Below are 20,413 nucleotides of genomic sequence, written 5' to 3'. Positions count from 1 at the left end.
TGCAATCGAGATATTGTCACATTTTAAAATCTTTCAAATTATATTACTTATTCGATATTTCTTGGAGATCAATAAATATATCGTCAACAATAATTTATTCTTTAATCTCAAAGAATATGTCACTAATTTCATCTCGATACTTGATTGGTCGGCGCTTATTCATTTCGATCGATTCTAATATATATGTGTAATTAAATTTTATCTACGTATTTAACCGGTTGTTAAAGTTTTGAGAAGGTTTAGTATCATATTGTTTGTTACATGATCCCCTCGTTATGAGAGATGGCGTGCTAGAGTCGATTATGGCCATACCATAACTCTCGTTTGCGCCGGCCTTTACGTGTGTCTGCTTTAAAATTAGTATTTTATGGCCTCTGGAATTTTGTGGTGTCAGTCATTCCTGAATCGAATGTAATCTTTGTTTATGCTCTCCACATATTTGAACATTACTTCATCGGAAGCTTGTCTTGTTTTAATAGCTTTCTATTATTGGATCTTATACCCTTTATTTTATACCCCAGTAAATAATATGGTATCTGTAATTTGGTGGCTTGCTCTTTATTTTACTGCAGATACTAAAAATACCAGCAATACACACCTTAGTACAATATTCTTCACATACGTATTAAACTTTTTTGTGGATCAAGATTTTCAGTCTAGCCCCAAGCTATTACAAATACCAATTTATTTTTAATACATTATCGTATAATATGAGTAAGCACTATTAATTTCATATCTGCTCATAAAATCCAGACCATGTTTCTGCGCCTTTTTTCACTTATATGTACCTGTCTATTTATACTTATGACTAAAGTGATTAATGTTTCGAGATAAACTCTATACAATACACAATATGCAAACCGACTGAACGCCGATCAACCGTTTTGATATCTACACTAATTTGCATTGTTAGATATCTAGATGTGCTAATGCAACATACCGCGCGGCCAATTATAAATCTATTTATGTTACATATATCTTCTTCTCATGTAATTTGTTCACCTTGTTGAATGCTCCGTGAATCGACCTGGAAGTGGCTTGCTATATCATTAGTATTACATTTATAAATAGTCAAGAACGTTGTATGTAGCACTGTAGATTATTTTTACATATTGTATAATAATGATTTAATTAAAATTAAACCCTTCAGCAAGGTTGGTAAATTGCGAAATGAAATTTAAGCGAAAATAGACTATATTTTTCCATTTTATGACTAGGTATAATACTATTACCTATAGTTATTCTAAGTATTTAAAAACCGTACTCTTTTGGATAGCTCAATTTCAAATAAGTGTGTCAGAACCATCGCTATTTCAAATGGTCGACAAGACTCGTTTCCCTTCGCGTTCACGCAGCGTCGGTGTTTCGGTAATTCTGTGTGGAAAAATGGTCGAATGGCCGGTAGCGACCGCGGCTCTCATTATATCGAATGAATCGCCGAAGAGCATAATGGTGGGCCGCGTGCATGGCAAATTATATGCCAGCCGATGTCATTGTGATAAATAATTCACTCGCCCATATCGTCTGAACTCGGTTCACACTGAGGGAAGGCGAAGCTAGTGCTCGTAATTATGTTAAGTTCAGTTTCTTTCAACTTTTCTTCTGATAACTTTTGTTTTAAGTTAGATAACTTTAGTTTTTTGCTTTATTTTACTAACATATGGGCATCGTGTTCTGTAATAATGTTTGACGTTGGCAATAGTATTAGAGTCACATTAATGATCTCAAAGTAAATACGTTTGAATGAAAACGACAGATGATTAGGAAAATGAAAACAACTTTAAGCAAGCTAGCCTGTTTTGTAATGTTTAATCGTGTTACACCAAGAGAGAGTCGCACTCGATTCCCTAGAAACATTGACTACTACAATATTTGTTGATAAATGGAAAGGTAGGTGGTATATTTTACACCGGCGATGCTACAAATTGATACCGAATCGGTACACCCGAGAATTTTATTGTTGATCTTGCCAATGTGTGCGTGTATTAAAACCTCCATCTAACACGTTTATATAGATGCAGTATCACGGCGCGCACCGATCGTAAATGTCATCTGAAAATTTATATTCATTACGATTAGATAACAGTCCACAATGGCTAGCCCATTGTTGGCTCTCTGTACCACCTGATCGATGTATGATATTGCATTTTTATGGGTGACGCACAGACGGACTATCTTCTACAATTTTATAGATTTTCCGACTGAATGAAAGGAAATATCGCGTTTATATTGTAGTTGTTATAACCCAGTTTCTTATCAGCTAATTCAAAAGTTTGATATGAAGGTGTAAATTATACCTACTAATATTTCCTTTTGGTACTTTGAAATCAAAAAGCTAAGTAAGCACATAGGTTCTAGATATTTTACGAAATTAATTTCATTACGGCTTATGTTTCAAAAGATTTACTACGAATATTGTTTTCTATTTCAATCAAATAAAAGTTATTTTTCTTTTTTATAATAAAACGAATAAATGGATTTTAACTAACATAACACAATATCGATCTATAAAAATACAAAACTTAAAACGATATTAATTTAATTGTTTCATTGAATCACAGTTTACGAGCTTTCCTAAGAAAAGCGCATGTAGTGTTGTGAACCTCAGTCTGATCAAGAACCCGAATGCGCGGCCGCGTACGCGCAGCAATTTGCGACTCGGCTCAATATCACCGATTTACGAGGATCCATTTCCAATTTTACGAGCTGACTGACGCGCCCATTTATACGAGAACTCTGATCCTTAGCTGCAACAGTCTAGCAAGAAAGTAGTTGTGCGCACAAACGGTAGGTCATGTTACGTCGGCGGGACTCAGTCCACACGTTTAGTTCCTATTCGTTGTTACACCACTACTAAGCTGGTCTGACGTTCAGTTAAATTTATATGGCTACGAGCAGGCCTCGAGCCCGAGGGTTCTTCTTACGCCAACACAACTTACGCGCAACTTTACACTTAAAATTAATTCCTGTCTCTCGTTTAAGAAAATTACTGCAACTATTAACAATTACATTAAGAAAATAATATTACAGTGTGGTTAGATTCGCTACGCAGCCTGTGTGTGTTTTAGCGTCGAGCAGTGTTTGTGGAACCGGTATTTAAGAGCTTTATGTGGAACCACACGTGGGGGTACCTACATTTCATGCCGCACTTAGTCTAACACATGCAATGCGCTTTCGCGGAAAGCTAGCTGCGCTGTGGTTTTGCGATGAATAATCGCATACAAAACCGTCTCACAATGGCCAATGCGAGTGTTTAAATGCCCTATTAAATCTTACGGCCTGCGTAGGATTCTGTGGGATTCAATTACGCTTTGTGCGCGATGAAAGGCGCCGGAGTTGTACGTGTAAAGTGAGCCGCGAGCCGCGGGAACACATCCCGACACCTCGGCCTCAATGAGCCCTGTCACAAAAGGTGCAAACGAAATAAGAACACGGCATACAACACGTATCGCGCCGGGGGCAGATTGAATAAATGCTAAATTAAATAAGAGCAAATAAAACCGTCCATTAATGAGTAAAAGCGTCTCGGATAATTCGAGTGGCGTGACATTCACGACAAAAGGTTGGCTCGGTCGCCACCGTCGCGTCTCGCCTGCTCCCCCGGGTGAAACGCTGACGACATACATTTGAGCCGGATTATTTGATTGTGTAAGAAATGAGTTTGCTCTCTAATGTATTGTTAGAGATTTAGGCATAGTCGAAGCATGTGGTATAAAGAGCTTATCATTTTATTTTACTTTTATTGTGTGTCTATTGTATTTATATTAAACCAATGTCACATTTGGTGACACTTCATATTTTCTTTTATAATTTACCTATTGTGTTTTGTTGACTCGCCTCAAATTATTTTCTAATGTGCTCGTTCTCATGAATGTGTATTAGCTATGAAATTGACTTCTATTGCGGTACACATAACTGCCATGCAATGTGATTAATTTTATTATAAATCAGGTTCGTTACCGTGTAACGTGTTGACATTATGATGCCATAAACAAATAAAAAATCAACATAATCTTATCACGTAATTACAGTCAGAGTGTACGGTATGGGCGTATTAAAATTATTATCGACACTTGCTCCCCGAACGTTCTTAGCAACATAAACAGAACGTTTTCTATTCGGGAACCAATTATCATTTACATATCATAGACGAGGCACCGACACTCGCGGCACGCAGCCGGGGTCAATACATTTACACTTGCGCCATTTTATGATGACACCTCAATCCGCCTGATCTTCCTCGACGGACAGACCACACAACACAAATTTATTCAAGTATTAGAGGTCCAATCTGACTGGTCGCACCAAGTTAGATTGGTATATAGATGCATATGTGTGGTATGCGAGTACCAAAACAAGACGGCTAACCAAATCGCTTTTGTTAAGATTTTATCTCACCGTTAAATACTTCTAACCATTATAGTATATCGAGCGTCTCGTTTAAACCTGCGGCAACCAATTATGCTTGTTACCATTGGGGATACTGTGATTTGGGAAGGTGTGGAAGTGACCGGGTAGTTTGGACATAATTGTTGTTTTATCCAAATTGCTTTTCGCTTTATAGCAAGGATTGAAAATTTCTGATAAAACGTACAACATAAAACATGAACGTTTAAAACAAATGAATGTGTCGGCAACTATGTTCGTCACATCGCGCAGTTGGCTAACTTCGTCGTTCGCATTTAGAAACTTTTCCATTCTAGTTTCCTTTTTTGAATGAACTCGTGTGAATGTCGTTTAAGCGAAAACTTTTTTATAATGTTCTGCTGTGTTATAAGCTATAAATATAACAGTAACAGTTGTGTTGGTCTCGCTTGCTCGTCGGTATTGGCCTTTCTCACTTGCCGACTCGAGTGGGTATCTATAAGTAATTAAAGCTACCACTCGGACCACTTAAGGCCAAACAAAGCGATTCTATTGGTCGTTTTACGGCTCGTCCACTACATTTGTTTAGGCGAGAAATGTTCGAGCCATAACAAGGCGTGACGAATTCATATATAAATCCGTTCATGTTTCAATTGAATGAGTTTTTACTGTGAATTAATAAGCGTATGTGTGTGTGCGTATAGCGAAGTCAACTGTATATATGTTGTTTGCCTACTTTTGTTAAATCTATCTAAGAAATGTTCAGTTCTTAAGATTGTATTTTATAATGTAACTCTAACTAGACATAATCTCATTACCTACTTATTTATAACTGCATCAATAAATTTGCTGTACAAGTTTCTCAACATGTTCAGTATATTAAGAATTACGGTCCAGTTACAACACAACACGTGATAGGTCCGCAGTCATTTTCATAATTGTAGTAGCTTTTATGTCGAAAAGAGGTTAATGCAAAGTACATTGGTCTCACGACGAAGCTAGATTATTATCCGTTAATTTCAAGATACGCAGTTAAAACAAATAGCTTCGTTGAAATAATAACTGCCTGTGAACATAATTGAAATAAGAATTTGATAATCAAATTAATCTCATGCAGGCAACTTAATTAACGTTGTTGCTTATAACAGCGTATAATTTGCGTCAAAATTGTTTCGCGTCCAATGAAGATAGTTAGTTCGGTGAGTCACAACGGAACACATTTAAGCCAGCACGTGATATTGTTTGGTTTCGTAATAGCAGTACAAAATAACAGGTTGGAGCTCATAACGTTAACGAGAGAGATTAACACTCATATTTATAGTGAAGCTTAACAGCGTTCAAGCTGATTTTGCGAACATCTTTCGGGGCCCGTTATGTTTTACCCGTACCGTTTTTAACAAGCATTCGAAAAAAAGTTAATTTGATATCAAAATTGCGTGGGGAATTAGTTTTTTAGGAGTAAGCATATTTTACACAGTTTTAGAAAACGACTGTTTTATTTTTTCATTAAGTAACAATAAGTTTCAATGAGAGGATTCGGTCGGAACACGGACCGAAACTTTGGGTAAATAAAAAGGTATCGGACCTTTATACTTAGTATCGTGTTTTAGTACCAATTATGTATTAATAAATAGCTCCGGTTATGGAGTTCAGAATAATCAATATGTATTTAACTAGGTAAAGAAGTGTTAAAATTCACATAGAATAATGAGCATGTATGTAGATCAGGTTGCACAAATACTATGGATACGGTCGAGGTGGGCCGGCAGCGGCACCTCGTTGAACTCTTTCGTACGACGGGCGCGGGCGGGCTCAATGCCCGGTTTTTTCCCCTCGCGCCTCTAATGAGATTTAAGTCCAAACATCGACAACGGTTATGGCGGAACATTACACGCTCTAGGATATTAAAATGAGACAAATTTATTGCCGCTCTCCGATTATACTTTCGATAAACGCGCAGACCGGTGATTATGATATCTCGTGGTTTAATCGTACGATCGATACGGAGTCGCGTTCCGTTCTACACTAAACCAGTACTAATAAAAAAGAAACTAGTTACGGGCGGGTCGTATCCGACAGTTTACGTTGGAAAATCAACAAGGTGCTATAGAGGGACTATAAGTCGGAACCGCGGTGCGTTATCGACTCAATCGGGCTCGAACAATGCATCGAATGTTTCAATATAGCTCCGACAGCATTTTTAACGTTTCATCGGTGCTGTAACAATCGTAAAATAAATTCTCTACGCCTTCTCAGAGCTCTGATTAATGTTGTACACAACACGGCGTCTCGTTTTTATTTTTTTCACCCGTGTGTTATTCTCTAGCTTAATTTATGAAGGCTGGTGACCGAGAGCGCGACCAGTATTTGATGCTGTGATTTCTCATTGTTTGTATAACCATAAGATATTTGCTGACACCCGTTACGGACAGTTAAGTACATCTTCCACGAAAAAATTGAAGCGTGTAATTATATATTTTGACATGTAAGCAATTACCATGACATTGCGAAATTCTAAATTATAGTCTTGTTATATCGCTGACATGTAAATTAATTTCTGTCACATTGTGACATGCGTGTGTTAAGCAGTGGGTATGTTTTTAGTTTGTAGTGAGTTAGGCTTGCTGACCGCAGTATGCAGTACCCGAGGTCTGCGACCGCGCGGAGCATTACCCTCGCCGGGACGGATGGATGCATCGAACTAAGAAAACTAACACATATCACGATACATCTCCTATAAGAATAATAAGATAGTTTCTAAAAACAAATAAGAATCACCCAACCCATTCCAGCAAGATGTCCAAATTATAACAGACTAGCTTCTGTCAGCGGATTCATCCGCATTCCGTGGGAACCTTTGCAAGAACCCGGATAAAAAACCTAAGCCTTCCTCGTAAAGTAGGCTATTGGCATTGAAAAATCTCAGGAACTACTGGTCCTTGACAATTTTATTGTCAAGGACCAGTAGTTCCTGAGATTAGCGCGTTCAAGCAAACAAACTCTTTTGCTTTATAATATTAGTATAGATTTCTACACACATGCCTATAAAAATGGCAAATAACTATGTATGCAGTTGGTTAGCGCGGCTTATTTTTCTCTGCAACCAGGGAGAATCGATTTAATAATCGATTTACTATGCTACTCGTGAGCGATCATTATTCAGCGTAGATGCGATACTCAAATAAGCAATGAATCCAATCTGAGGGCACGGCAGTGCCCCAGCCAAGACTCGAGCAAAGCGGGCACGGCCGTACCATCTTTTCTCGAAGCGTTTCGCGGCTATTTCAGCCCCCTGTAACTTCCATGTGAACAAAGCTATGAGTTTAGGTTTTCGATGACCAAGAGTAAGTATTAGAACAAGCTCAGTCTCAAAATTACAAGACATTTGAATAAATAGTTTACAAGTTATGAGCGATCAAAGTTACACCATTTTGTCACTGACTCACTCACTGACCGATCATCAAAAGTCTAAGGTACTTCTAGCAAACTTAGAACCTTCAAATTTGGCACCAAGATAGGTTACTAGCTACATATAAAGGGAAAATTATAAAAACCTTAAAACTTAATAAAAAAATAGGAAACAAATTTATATTTGCGGTTTTTCAAGAACATTGTGTATGAATTTTGACTGCATTGATAACTTTGTTATTTATTTATGTACAAAATGTTACTATTTGTTTTATTGTTACATAGTGTACTATATTGTTATTATGTATTAAATATACATACATATGAATAAAAAAGCTAGGTTAAAATGAAATGAACAATGATAAAATCTTTCATATTAATGCAGTGCGCTACATACTGCATGCTCGCTCGATAGATGGCGTTGTCCTGGTCTAAATCGCGCTATGGTTTCGTTACATAGCTTAGTATAAGTAGTACTTAAAAAAAAAATCAAATAATTACATGTGATAGCGCCATCTACCTCTGAAATAAATCTCTTTTGTTCTAAAAGATATTTGATTCAAAAATTCGACAATTTCGGAAATTATTAGTTTATTTTAAAAAAATGTTATTTACGTGCTAACTAGGTGTACATATTTAGTTTGTTATATATTTAGTTAGTTGCATGTAAGTTAATTTAATTTGTTATATACTGTAGAAGAAAGAGATACTTAGAGAAGAAAGAGACCTACAAAAAATAAATTAGATCCCATCAAAAACATTAAATGTAAAATAAGCCAATCCTCTACGCAGTTCCTCCACCGTAAAAAGTTTTGAGATCGCATAGAAGCCAAGTCCTGTTAAACTTTAATCCAAACTAATATTATAAATGCGAAAGTAACTCTGTCTGTCTGTCTGTCTGTCTTTCTGTCTGTCTGTCTGTCTTTTCTTCACGCCTAAACTACTGAACCGATTTGTGTGAAATTTGGTACAGACATAGTTTGAAACTTGAGAAAGGACATAGGATAGTTATTATTGCAAAAAATAAAAATAAAATTATTCCGGACATATAGCGCCATCTATTGGTCAAATCAAAAATCTGCTGGTAGTCACTATTCCACGCGAACGAAGTTGCGGGCAAAAGCTAGTTGTAATAATAAATCAACATTTTGTGACTATATCAATTAAATAGTTTTGTTCATATTACAATAATATTGTCTTGGCCATGAGCACAAGTTAAAAGTCGCTCCTTGTAATAATGTGTAAATGCCATTGAATTGATAAATTCTATATGGACATGATTTTACGATTGGACTGATTATGCACTGAAGAACTTAGACAAGGACTTAAAAGACTTAGAATTTGAGATCACCATGGACTAAACATCCGCCATAGTACATGTGCAGTTCAGTGATGGATGATACTGACTGTCATTTAGTAACGATTGAATAAACTAAATGTATTTAATTCTGTGATATTAAACTCCATGATTGACTTTCACCTCTCCAAGATATGCCGTATTATATTTGTAGTTTATTGTGCTCATGGCCAAGTCAATATTATTGTAATGTGAACAAAACTATTTAATTGATATAGTCACAAAATGTTGATTTATTATTACAATTAAAGTTTAACAGGACTTGGCTTCTATGCGATCTCAAAACTTTTTACGGTGGAGGAACTGCGTAGAGGATTGGCTTATTTTACATTTAATGTTTTTGATGGGATACATTATTACCTTATACCGCGTTTATGTGGGCATTCATATTCCAAAAGCAAAGAAACATTCTGCAAAGCAAAAAGCTTCGAAGATATGTTTCTGATCTAACATAATTAATATCCTAGTCTATAAATTACACGATATTAAAGCTAAACAGATTTTATAATTATCCAAGAAAATAATTACATCTTCAGTAGAGGTTAAAGTAATATTAAAACTGTATTTTTATCACGTCGTATTAACGCCAAATACGGAAGACCCGACCAAAGCCCTCCTACAACTACACAGTTAATTCTGATGGTCAGTTATTTTGTGTGCCATGTAGCCGGACCTTTAGATCGAAGTTCGGTTTTGCTAGCCACATTAGAGCCTATCATAACAACGACCCGGGTTAGACATTTAGGAGTCGCCGTCGCCGGATACGGCTTGGACGACATGATGATGATTAACTTGACAAATCCAGGCATTTCCACTTATAGAGGCTCGATGGGAAATAAGGAACTTTGATTTCGAGTTTTATGGCATTACTAGTTTCTACAGCTTTTCACAGTACATTAAAAGCTGGCTCCGAGTGTTCGTGATAAAATTAAGTACCACAGCACGTAAATCATAACAAAATGTAAAATGATAAAAATACCTAACGCACAATATGCATATGAAATATGTCGTTTGAGTATAAAATGCTGCATAATTGTTTACCTCTAATTTTTATATGTTCATCTAATTGGAAACCTGAGCAAGCACCATCCCATTATTCTATTAGGAACTGATTGGCATCATAAGGTAACTAAGTACGTACTTAATAAGTTCATCAAAGCTTCAGCAGCAACATCGCTAATTCCCTACAGTAAAAAACAATTGTTGCGGCTGTTAAACGCTTGTAAATCCAATCGGCATACAAGGTGTAAACTTGCTATCCTTTTGTTCGGGCGAGCGTCGGGCTCCAAGCGTCCAGTTGGTTCGTTCGCGCCTGCTTAGGTGCGAACCAAGGGCTCGTTAGCTCAGATTGAAGGGCCGCGGTCGTCGGCCGGATCCACACAGATCCTGTGGCAAAAAACTTGGCGTGCTCACGCCTCCCCACTTAGCTGTATTTGCCCGTATAGCTATGAGTTCTCATTTCGATGGAATGTTGAGCAATGTTCTGCGCACGTTGATATGCATGTACGAGTATACTCTTGGCAAATAGTATTGGAGGCCTATTGGAAAATGTACCTTTTTGATAGGTACTCATAAGAAACCAAATAGAACTGGAATAAAATCTGTGACAAACTTTGGCCATCATTTCAAATAACTGATCTTTAAAATCACTGATTAATATTGGTCGGATATTTATTTATGTTAAAAATTTAGTTAAAATAGTTATTCGATCTGTAAATTATTGTATAAACAGACTCGTAAATAACCCTTCTATTCCTTTTAAGCAATTTTAAAGGTGTTAACATATTGCTAATCATCCCATTATATTTTATTTCTTTTATGTTATATGGCAAATATTGTCATATTCAACAATAAGAACGGATTTATGAATAGCTTATAATATGCCTAGATTCATATTAGAAATATAAAGTATCACTTACGGAATAGGTGTTTGGTTCCATGCGTAGGATTCGCTAGATTCTGCACATTTTTGTTCACTGCTGAGTTTGTCCTATGTTAATATTAAACTATTTCACTTTTGTGCAAATAAACACATAATGTACATGTGTGTTTATTGAATCTTATACTTGTTATGTTATTTCACTAGTTAAATCAAAACATGCTGTCAATTTATGTTTCGGTCCTGATTTTTAATGTCAGAATTATTTTATAGTACATGTTTATTTTGTTCAATAAAAAGTTTTCTGTAAATAGCAACGCTTATTCATTGCAGTGTAATAAAACCTGAAAACATCACCCACATTCAATTTGAGCTGATGTTTTGCAACTTCTCAATATGGTCACAGTAGTCATTCTAATTAAAATAAATTCAGATGGTTTTTCAAAAGGAATGTTATCAATTTATATGCAAATTACTTTTTGTCATTAACAATAACACATGGATATTATTTAAATATTTATTTCTTGATGCATGATTCTTATATTTCTTTTAAATGCAATTACATTGCTTGACATCATGTGTGTTTATATTAATTGTTGCACTATTATTTTTACTGATCTTGTGAACCTATTTTAAGATACTTAAACAGAGATTTAATGAATAAATATTTATCTCTTCGTGTCTATTGCTTGTTTTTTTAATGATTGTTGTGATTTTATTGTTATTTAACTTTATCAGTGCATATAAGTAAATGTTCAGGTATTATAATATCTTTGAATACCTAATTAGAGAATAAAAAGTGAGTCATAATTACTTTGGCTTGTAATAATTAATTGTGTGTGTATTTCTTTACTGTGATAAGGGCGTGGGTAATTGCTTTAAAATATAAAAGAAACTTGTTATGTTTGAATTGTATTTTATTTTTCATTTATAATTTTTTCCAATTTTACGATTTTGGATAGTGTGTTTTCCTCAATAAATATTTTTTTAGTTCAGACTACGATACAAAATATACATTAATGTGATATAAAATGAACGCTAACTAAATCTAATTTTATCACAGATTGCGGCATTATTGCCATTTTATTTAATAGTAGTCGGCAAGTTTTGCCTAACAAACACAGCCTAAATAGGCCTAACTCATAAAACTATTTATTTATACACCGATTTAGTTAAGCTCAGATCACATGATATGACAGACATTGTGATTACAACAAAGTTGTTACTACAAACCTTTTAATACCGAACATTTGTAAGAGATTACTTTTTGTATTCTTATATCTAACACATATACAAAATCAGGCGTATTTACATTACTATGACTACAATATTATTAATTATGTACAGTTCGTAAACGCTAACCGACTAGCCATCACAATTTTAAAACAAAACGGTCACTTCAATATTGTCTTAGATCACTCCATTCGCATTTAAAATCACTTGGTTCACTGCGAGTCACATTTGCACAGTTGTTTAACACTTTACACATGGACGGACATGGTGCGGGGAGACGCACGCGGTGGCACTTGGTGAGATGTGTGGGACGGGTGCGGCGGCAGCACGGGGTGCGCGCCGTGCACGGGCGGCTGCGGCAGCATGCCCAGGTGGTTCCTGGCGTGGTGGTGCCGGTGCATGGGCAAGCCGCCGCCCACCACCGGGCTCGGCACTCCGCGACATCGCTGATTATTGCGCACATCGGGCAGCGCAAACTTTAACTTTTCCCAAAACAGTCGATCGTCTGCATGGAGACACTTATTCGTTTTCAAATACAGTCTTATGTCAGGATCTAAATCCTTTTGAGGCACTTGTCCTAATAACACTACAATCAGTCTTTTTCGCCGGTCTCTCAGTACTTGGTGGAGAGCTGATTTTAGCTCGTAACGCACCCACTCACATCTTAGAAAGTTTTCACTGAGCACCATGATCGTACGACGCGAAGATTCAACAGCTTGTCTTATCTTCTCAGTCACGTGGGCGGATAAGTCGCGGTAATGTAGGCAAAGTTTGTAAGAAGGGTCACCGCGCTCTAACATGGATGCAAGTTCCTCGGTCACCCATACTTCATCTTTAGAACTGTAGCACAAAAAGGCGTCGTACATCTTCTCTGAGTCTTCTCTATCACTGGCTCGATAAAATAGTCGTACACCGAATTTAGAGTGGAACCATACTCTCATTTCTTGTCTGAAGATGAAAATAATCATGCTCACTAGTGACACGAATAAGAAACATCCAAGAGTGGCTACAAGGAGTGGTATGTAATCTTGCACTTCTTCATTAGTGATTATGGTTCGAGTGGCTGTCAGATTTCCGTTGATACTGTTGTTTATGCTGGGCAATCCAGTGCACAAAGTTCCATTTTCACTTGAAATTTTAAATCCGCTATCGGGATCGCTAAACATGCTTTCATTATAAATAGTTAGTTCAGTAGAATTATCTTTAGTATAAATACATTTGATGTCTGACAGATCTGTTATTGAACTAACTCTTTTCGTCCACTCGCGGAACATCTCCGTGTATTCACAGTCGCATGACCACGGATTAAAAGCAAGTGTAATTTCTGTAATAGCTGGATTGATTTGCCACACTGTCAAGGTAACAAGTCTATTATTATGCAAGTGCAGCACTTTCAGTCGGGCCATATGATTGAACATTTCTTTGCCTATCCGCTTGATCTTATTATTGTTGATGTGCAGTTCTCGTAGGTTGTCCAGCCCATCAAATTCTTGTCCTTCGAGGGCCGTGATGCTATTATAATCCAAATGTAGTACTTCCAATTCTTTTAACCCGTTGAATGTTCTATTGTGAATAGTTTCAATGTTTGATGCATTTAAATAAAGTATCTTTAACTTCTTACGTCCTATAAATGCGTGGCTTGGCAAGACTTTTATATCATTACCATCAAGGTATAATTCTGTGGCTTCCATTGGAATTTTCTCAGGCAATATATTCACATAACCAGAGTTAGCGCAATCGACAACATTAGCTGACCACGACGGGTCGTGGTAACATGTGCAATTGTTAGGGCAAGTCATTTCACAGTCGCAGGCATCAAAATCACAGCAGTGACATAGTGCGTGACAGTGTGATTCATATTTACACAAGAACTGGTGAGGTGCTGCTTCAATAAGAGCGACTTGAGCATTTCCGCGGCTGTATAAAAGTCTACAGTTAATGCTGTCTAAATCCATCAATTTTGGCTGAGTTCTAGCTCTGTTTCCAGTGTTAATTTTTTGCAACCAATCCATTGTGCAATCGCACTCCAATGGGTTACCGCCTATGAAAAATTCGGGCACGGTTTTATCTTGTGGCACAGCTGATATTCTCAAGGAATTCGGGTCCAAACTTGTTATCTTATTTCCATATAAATCAACTCGTGTTAAATTAGGTTTCTTGAAGAATGTATAAGACTGCACTTTAGAGATTAAATTGTCATTCAAATATAACATTTCTACAGAATTAGGTATTGCACTTCCAGTTATTTCTGTTAACTTATTTGAACTGGCGTCGAAAGTACTGAGCGATAGTTGCGATTCAATTTCAAAGTAATTTCCAAGTTCAGCGATCCTGTTAGCGTGAATATCCAGCCACTGCAATCCAGTTGGGATCATGGCATAGTCGAACCATTCCAATCGGTTATCAGAAATGTTCAACCACACCAAATTAGGCAATTTAGCGAAAAGTCCACCGATGTCTGTCAAGTAATTTCCATCTAGTCTGATTGCTTGCAAGTTGACGTTTGCATCGAATGCACCAGCTTCGATCTTGTGAATTTTATTTCTTGATAAGTTTAAAATTTTCAACGAAGTCATTTTGTCAAACACGCCTTTACTGATATTTCCAATATTATTTTCGGTTAAGCGGAGTCCATACATTTGTTCCATTGTCATAAATGAAGCATTCTCAATGCTAACTATGAGATTTTCTCCCAAATCAAGAGTTTTTAACTGGGGTATCTCTTTCAATGCAAGTGGCACTTCATCGAGCCGGTTGCCATTGATGTGCAAGTCTTGTAACGAAGAACAATTCCTTAATGCATGTGGGTGTATTTTGGATATGCGATTACTGTCTATAGACAATACAGATAGCACTTGCAAGCCCATAAAAGCATAGCTCTCTATATTGGTAAGTCTATTGTTTGATAATGTTAATGTGTGCAGATTGCTTAGTGAGCTGAATATATTTTCTGGAATGTGTTCAATAAAATTGTCTTGCATTTTTAACATTTGCAGGTTATGTAAATCTCTGAATAATGCTATTTCCATTTTCGACACCCGATTGTGTGAGAAATCCAAATACATTAATCTTTTTAGTCCAGAGAAAGTGGAAGTATTGATCCAGTCAGATGTTAATTCGTTAAATGATAAATCTAGTACTAGCAGCTGAGTTAGATCGCTAAACAATCCAGGCGCGAGGACAGTGATAGTGTTATTGTTTAGATAAATTTCTTTCAACTCTTTTGTGTCGCTGAATAATTCTGGAGGTAAGCTAGTAAGTTGATTATCCGAAAATCTTATTGTTGTGAGTGAGATGAGTCCTTCCAAAGCTCTATCAGCGATAGAATTCAATCCGTTGCCTTGGAAGTATAATTTTTGCAGTCTTCTTAATCCGGACAAGAGATTAGGTGGTAAAGTATCAATTACATTCCGGGAAAGGTCTAAGACCAATAGATTGTCTCCACATTTCTCCGTCGGATGTCGATGGGCTGAAGAAAATTGAAAATGACTAATATCGCGCATTCTATTACCAGTCATATTCAAATATTCCAAATTCCTTAGTGTACATAGTGCCCCTTCTGGAAACACTAACATATTGTTTTCGCTCAAATCCAAACGTTCCAAGTTTTGGACGTCTCTTGAGAAAGCACTGGGAGTTATCTCAAGTGACATTGTTGACCAGTCTGTATTGTGTGTCCTTATAGTCAGGTTTCTTAATTCACGCAGACCTGTGAATGCGCTATCGGAAAGGTTCCCGATTTTGCAATACTCAATAGTAAGCTCGCGTAGTTCAATCAACTGGCGGAAACTACCCGGAGCGAGACTGCTTTGGAAGAAAAGCGCGTCGCTGCATTCGAGACGCAACCTGACTGTTGGATGCGGTTGAATTGCACTGAAGTTTGTGTTCTCCAATTCGCTGTTGATAGTTCTTAATCTACACTGCAAAGCCACTCCTGAGCCATCGTAATCCGTCATCCACCCGCACTCATCGGGTGCCTGGTACCGCGTACCCGCCGATAAAGATGCACCCCTGACAGTTACAGCGGTGCTTAGCACCAGCAAGGCGCATGTGAACCGCGTGAGGTACATTGTTTTGTTTTCACTGTTATCACTTTATATTACATAGTTTTATTTATCATCGTTTCGCACTACAATTTCACATCAACATCACTAGTTCATTTTGTTTCGCCTCGCAGTCGCGTACTTCACTAGTCGAACCGGCCACTTAACTCGTTTCTCGCGAGAACACTAATTGGATGGGATCGTGCGTCCGCAACCTACAGAGTCGTGGTGCACGTGACGCGAGCGACCGCGCAGAGGTCTGGGGTGGAACTGAGTCGCAGTCGAACCTGCGGTGCGCTCGCGCACAAGGCCGCGCCGGTTCACGCGTTCCAACAGGTAAATTCACGCCTAGAGTTAGAACGTATTAAGCGCCCTCAAGACTGTTCAGCGCGTGGCTCTATCGGTTTTGCTGCAAAGCTTGTCAGAAAAATACACTGAACGCACACAAGTATACGCAACACACACTGCCATGAAACGAAACCGCTTTTTGTGGTGTTGGAGCGAGCTTTGCTACGGTGTGTGTGAGCAGGACAGAGGGATGGTTGCGGGGTAAGGCGCGCATAGTTTGGTGGGGGCTCGAGGCAGCTGGCCAGGTAGTGCGCGGGCGCACTGCCGTAGTCGCCGCTTGTTAACACTCCCGCTGATAGAATTGTATTGCAGACATTTGATGACTGTTGACATTTTGTTTACTCACTATCGCTAATGAAATTAATGTTAGATAGTTATTATGTTTCAGTTAAGTGTACCTATGCTAAATACTTACATAGAAACGACATTACATACAAGTTACTTAGGATTTTCGATTAAAAAGCCTTAAAGCCCTTTAATAAAAATAGTTCAAATGTCTGATTTTGAAATTAATCGAATTAATGATTATGCTCAGGCAGGGGTAGGTACGTTAGGTAGGTAAGCTATCATCAGTGTGCAATAAATACTCAAACTGCGATTGCTGCTTAACTTGCGTGCAAATAATAAAGAAATGGTAATTCTCATGTTTTCTTGGTCTTGCTGATATGATAAACTATTACTTAATAAACTAAACTACCACACCACTGCTTCAATTTATTCAAGTTCAGAAAAACGGTAGGACCTTTTATTTAATTTTGTATAAATATTTTTTTTTTAGAGTTACGCACGCGAGAACTTTGAGTCCTTTGCATTTTAGTGGTAGAACAAAATTGCTCTTTCCAGGTAACTTCAGCTTAATCACCCTTTAATTCAGTTAAACGATTTTGATATAATTCCCGCTGTCGAGCCTCGAACCTCTCATCAAATTAAACATCTGCACATTATGCATTTTGTGTAGCCGCCAATTTGCTCGACACCGTTTGATTTAACAAATTGTGGCCCTAATATTAGATAATTTTTCAAGATTTATACCAATGAGCTAAACGTTTTTATTCCTTACGTGTTATTAGGAACGCTTTCTTATTTTTCTCGTATTCGAATATCTGTGCCATTAAGTAACAATAAAATTCCACTCCAAATTGTATGGCGTGGCCATACAAGTAGGCACGTCGCATCTGTGTCTATTGTGTCCGCTTAGTTGCTAATTGTTGGGCTCATTCACACCTGCCTTTATGCAAAAAAATAACGAACGTGCCCTGAATTTCCATCGTCTATCAAATATATCATTCGAACAATAGCTCATCATCTGGTTGCCAAGAGCATCTTAAAACTCTCACTTTGTTAAAATTTATTGGTGTTTACATGCTTCTGGCCGCGATCCGTCTGCGTTGTTCTTACAAGACTTAAAATTGGGTATATAGTGCTAAAAATAATAAAAAGGTCTATGTTTTTCTATGTTTTCACCATATACGTATGACCCCATCTATATTTTTTAAGTTGTGTTTAAAAAACAATCTTAACTCGTGTATGCGTGTGCGCAGAACTTTAGTTATGTGAATTCGCAAATGTTTTCACATTCTGTTATTATAACTATTATTCCTTGTTCCATACAAATATTCCTGTGAAATATTTCTAACGTAATAAAAGTATGTTCCGTAGACTAGTTCACTATAAATATTCAAGTTAATCTTGTATAATAAATGGTCATGATCATAATTTTATTTGGTGTCGGGATGATAGGAGGACGTGGCGCGTCCGTCGCGCGGTACTATTTATGCGAGGTGTTGTGGCCCCGATCTCGAGGCGCCTGCTATATCTCAATTGCAATAAATTATCTCCTTTGACACGCGAGAAGCGGAAAATTTGCAATCGCACCAGTCGGGACCATAGAATTCGCGTCTCACCTCCTTTATGTAAACAGCGTAAATGGCTTTGTAATAGGAATCGCGTCCATCCCACAATGACACCGCCTCTATAATTCACACCGAGTCCCACGGGTAGTTTGTCCAGATCGCGCCTAGAGACATTTACTACAAAAGGCCAGCGGGAGATCTCTCCTTCGACTTTTTGTCATAAGTGGCGAGGCGTTTCTTGTCCTATGTTTATAAAAGAACAGATTTAGTTCGTGGGCTATTATGCCCCTATTTAATATATATTTCGAGGGTTGCTATCGACCGTTATAACAATATTGCTGTATTCAATTTACTGTGCCTATGTCGACACGCAACTGCCTTGGTGTTGGATTGTTCGCGTGGGCACACCATGAGTTTGATGTGGGTTACTGGCTTATGATTCACCTGGAATATTTAAATCTTAATTGAATCTAGTAGAGCTTTTCGAATAATTCTAGCTCACCTATTTCTATTCACGTTTTACCATAAGCTTTCAATACAACTTTGAGCTTACCTTCATTGAACACTTAATTTAAAATATGTTCGTGTGTTACGTCTGTCTTACAAACATTCAAACAGATTTCTGAGAAAAAGGTCGAACATACTCGGCAAGATGTAAATCGCCGTCGACTTTATTTGGTTTTATCGGCTGAGTTCATCGGTGTGTAAAATCATTCCGTAGTCGATTTCCATTATGTTATTAATTTTTGTAATTTTGGGACCTAATCTCCGGCGACAGGTCAGATACCGACGCGACACTTATCTTGGTGTCGGCGGACACATATAATCCATTAAGTCGTCATTTCCACGCGGTTGATCATTCTTCAACCACGCGTCAAACCCGCCCCCAGACCGACGACGACGCACAGCGTATTGTTCGCTACCGCTTTATCTCACCTCCGATGCACAGAGGACTTTTTGAATTACTTCCATAGGAAACATAATAGACCTTAAAACAATAGCCACAGCTTTTATAACCCTTTGATTCAGGGATCGCCGAGACTTTATCCTTGTCGACTAATGGACTAGTTTGTTATCTAATCGGGTACACGGCGGACCTATTAATAATTTCCCACATAATTTTCTAATTAGCGTCCTGTCTGGGGTTCGGCCGAGGCCTCTGGATACACGAAAACGGAAATGACGTAGAATTAGGGTTAAGTACTCAGGGTATTTATCAAAGTAATTTATTTCTATATATGGTGAGTAGTTGGTTTCGTATTAACATTAATGACATTTGTTTTTGTTTCAGGTAATCAACATTAGCGATTTCAAATTCTGAGGTAGCAAAAACAAATAGGTAATGTCCACAAAATAATTTCACAACTAAGTATGCTTCGGTTGCAATGCAGATAGTATGTTAACTGCACCTGATTTATAAAACGATTCGCGGCCTTACTTAATCCTATTTACGAATAATGTACAAAATAAAACTTAATGCGCACATTAAACATTAGGAGTGTTATGTTACCTGGTGTTAACCCCTGACGGGTTAAATTGTAGCGTGTAAATTGAAGAGATTTTACACGTGAACGGAACCCTTAGTAGTGCGTCAGATCGCGACACGGGCAATTTGGCGCGCGAGAGCCAACGCGAGTTTATTTGTTCGCTACGGCACCTGGCGATTCAGGACCCACGGGGTGCAGAACATAAGTGTCATGGAGTCGGATCTGATTTATTACACAACTTAGTTTATAAGTCGCAACCATCGACTATATCGTAAACTGAGATACGAGAATTCTACGTACTTTGGTACGTAAGGATACTTGGGCAGTATCAAAAAAAAAAACATTCAGAGTCGGTAAGTTGCTGTTGTTTACTTAGTTAGTTTCAGTAATTATTTATGTAAAGGTTTTCATTTATTTCCCGAGAGTAAAGATATATTGAA

General features: G+C 37.6%; 2 protein-coding genes and 1 long non-coding RNA gene across 3 annotated transcripts in view; 2 read left to right on the top strand and 1 right to left on the bottom strand.

Annotated features, from left to right (window-relative positions):
* The window catches only part of Su(var)3-3 (Suppressor of variegation 3-3), a 223,690-nt gene that overhangs the window by 87,153 nt on the left and 116,124 nt on the right, over positions 1 to 20,413 (top strand). The window lies entirely within an intron of this gene.
* The window catches only part of LOC135117059 (uncharacterized), a 162,620-nt gene that overhangs the window by 48,683 nt on the left and 93,524 nt on the right, over positions 1 to 20,413 (top strand). The window lies entirely within an intron of this gene.
* On the bottom strand, positions 11,912 to 16,643 carry LOC110370307 (toll-like receptor Tollo). Its single transcript, XM_021326053.3, has one exon. The coding sequence runs from the start codon at positions 16,310 to 16,312 to the stop codon at positions 12,491 to 12,493; it is 3,822 nt and encodes a 1,273-aa protein (XP_021181728.3). The 5' UTR covers positions 16,313 to 16,643; the 3' UTR covers positions 11,912 to 12,490.

The sequence above is a fragment of the Helicoverpa armigera genome, chromosome 7, assembly GCF_030705265.1.
Source record: "Helicoverpa armigera isolate CAAS_96S chromosome 7, ASM3070526v1, whole genome shotgun sequence".
Classification (NCBI taxonomy): Eukaryota; Metazoa; Arthropoda; class Insecta; order Lepidoptera; family Noctuidae; genus Helicoverpa; species Helicoverpa armigera.
Note: the sequence above shows the minus strand (reverse complement) of the source record. Positions and strands in the feature narration are given on the sequence as shown.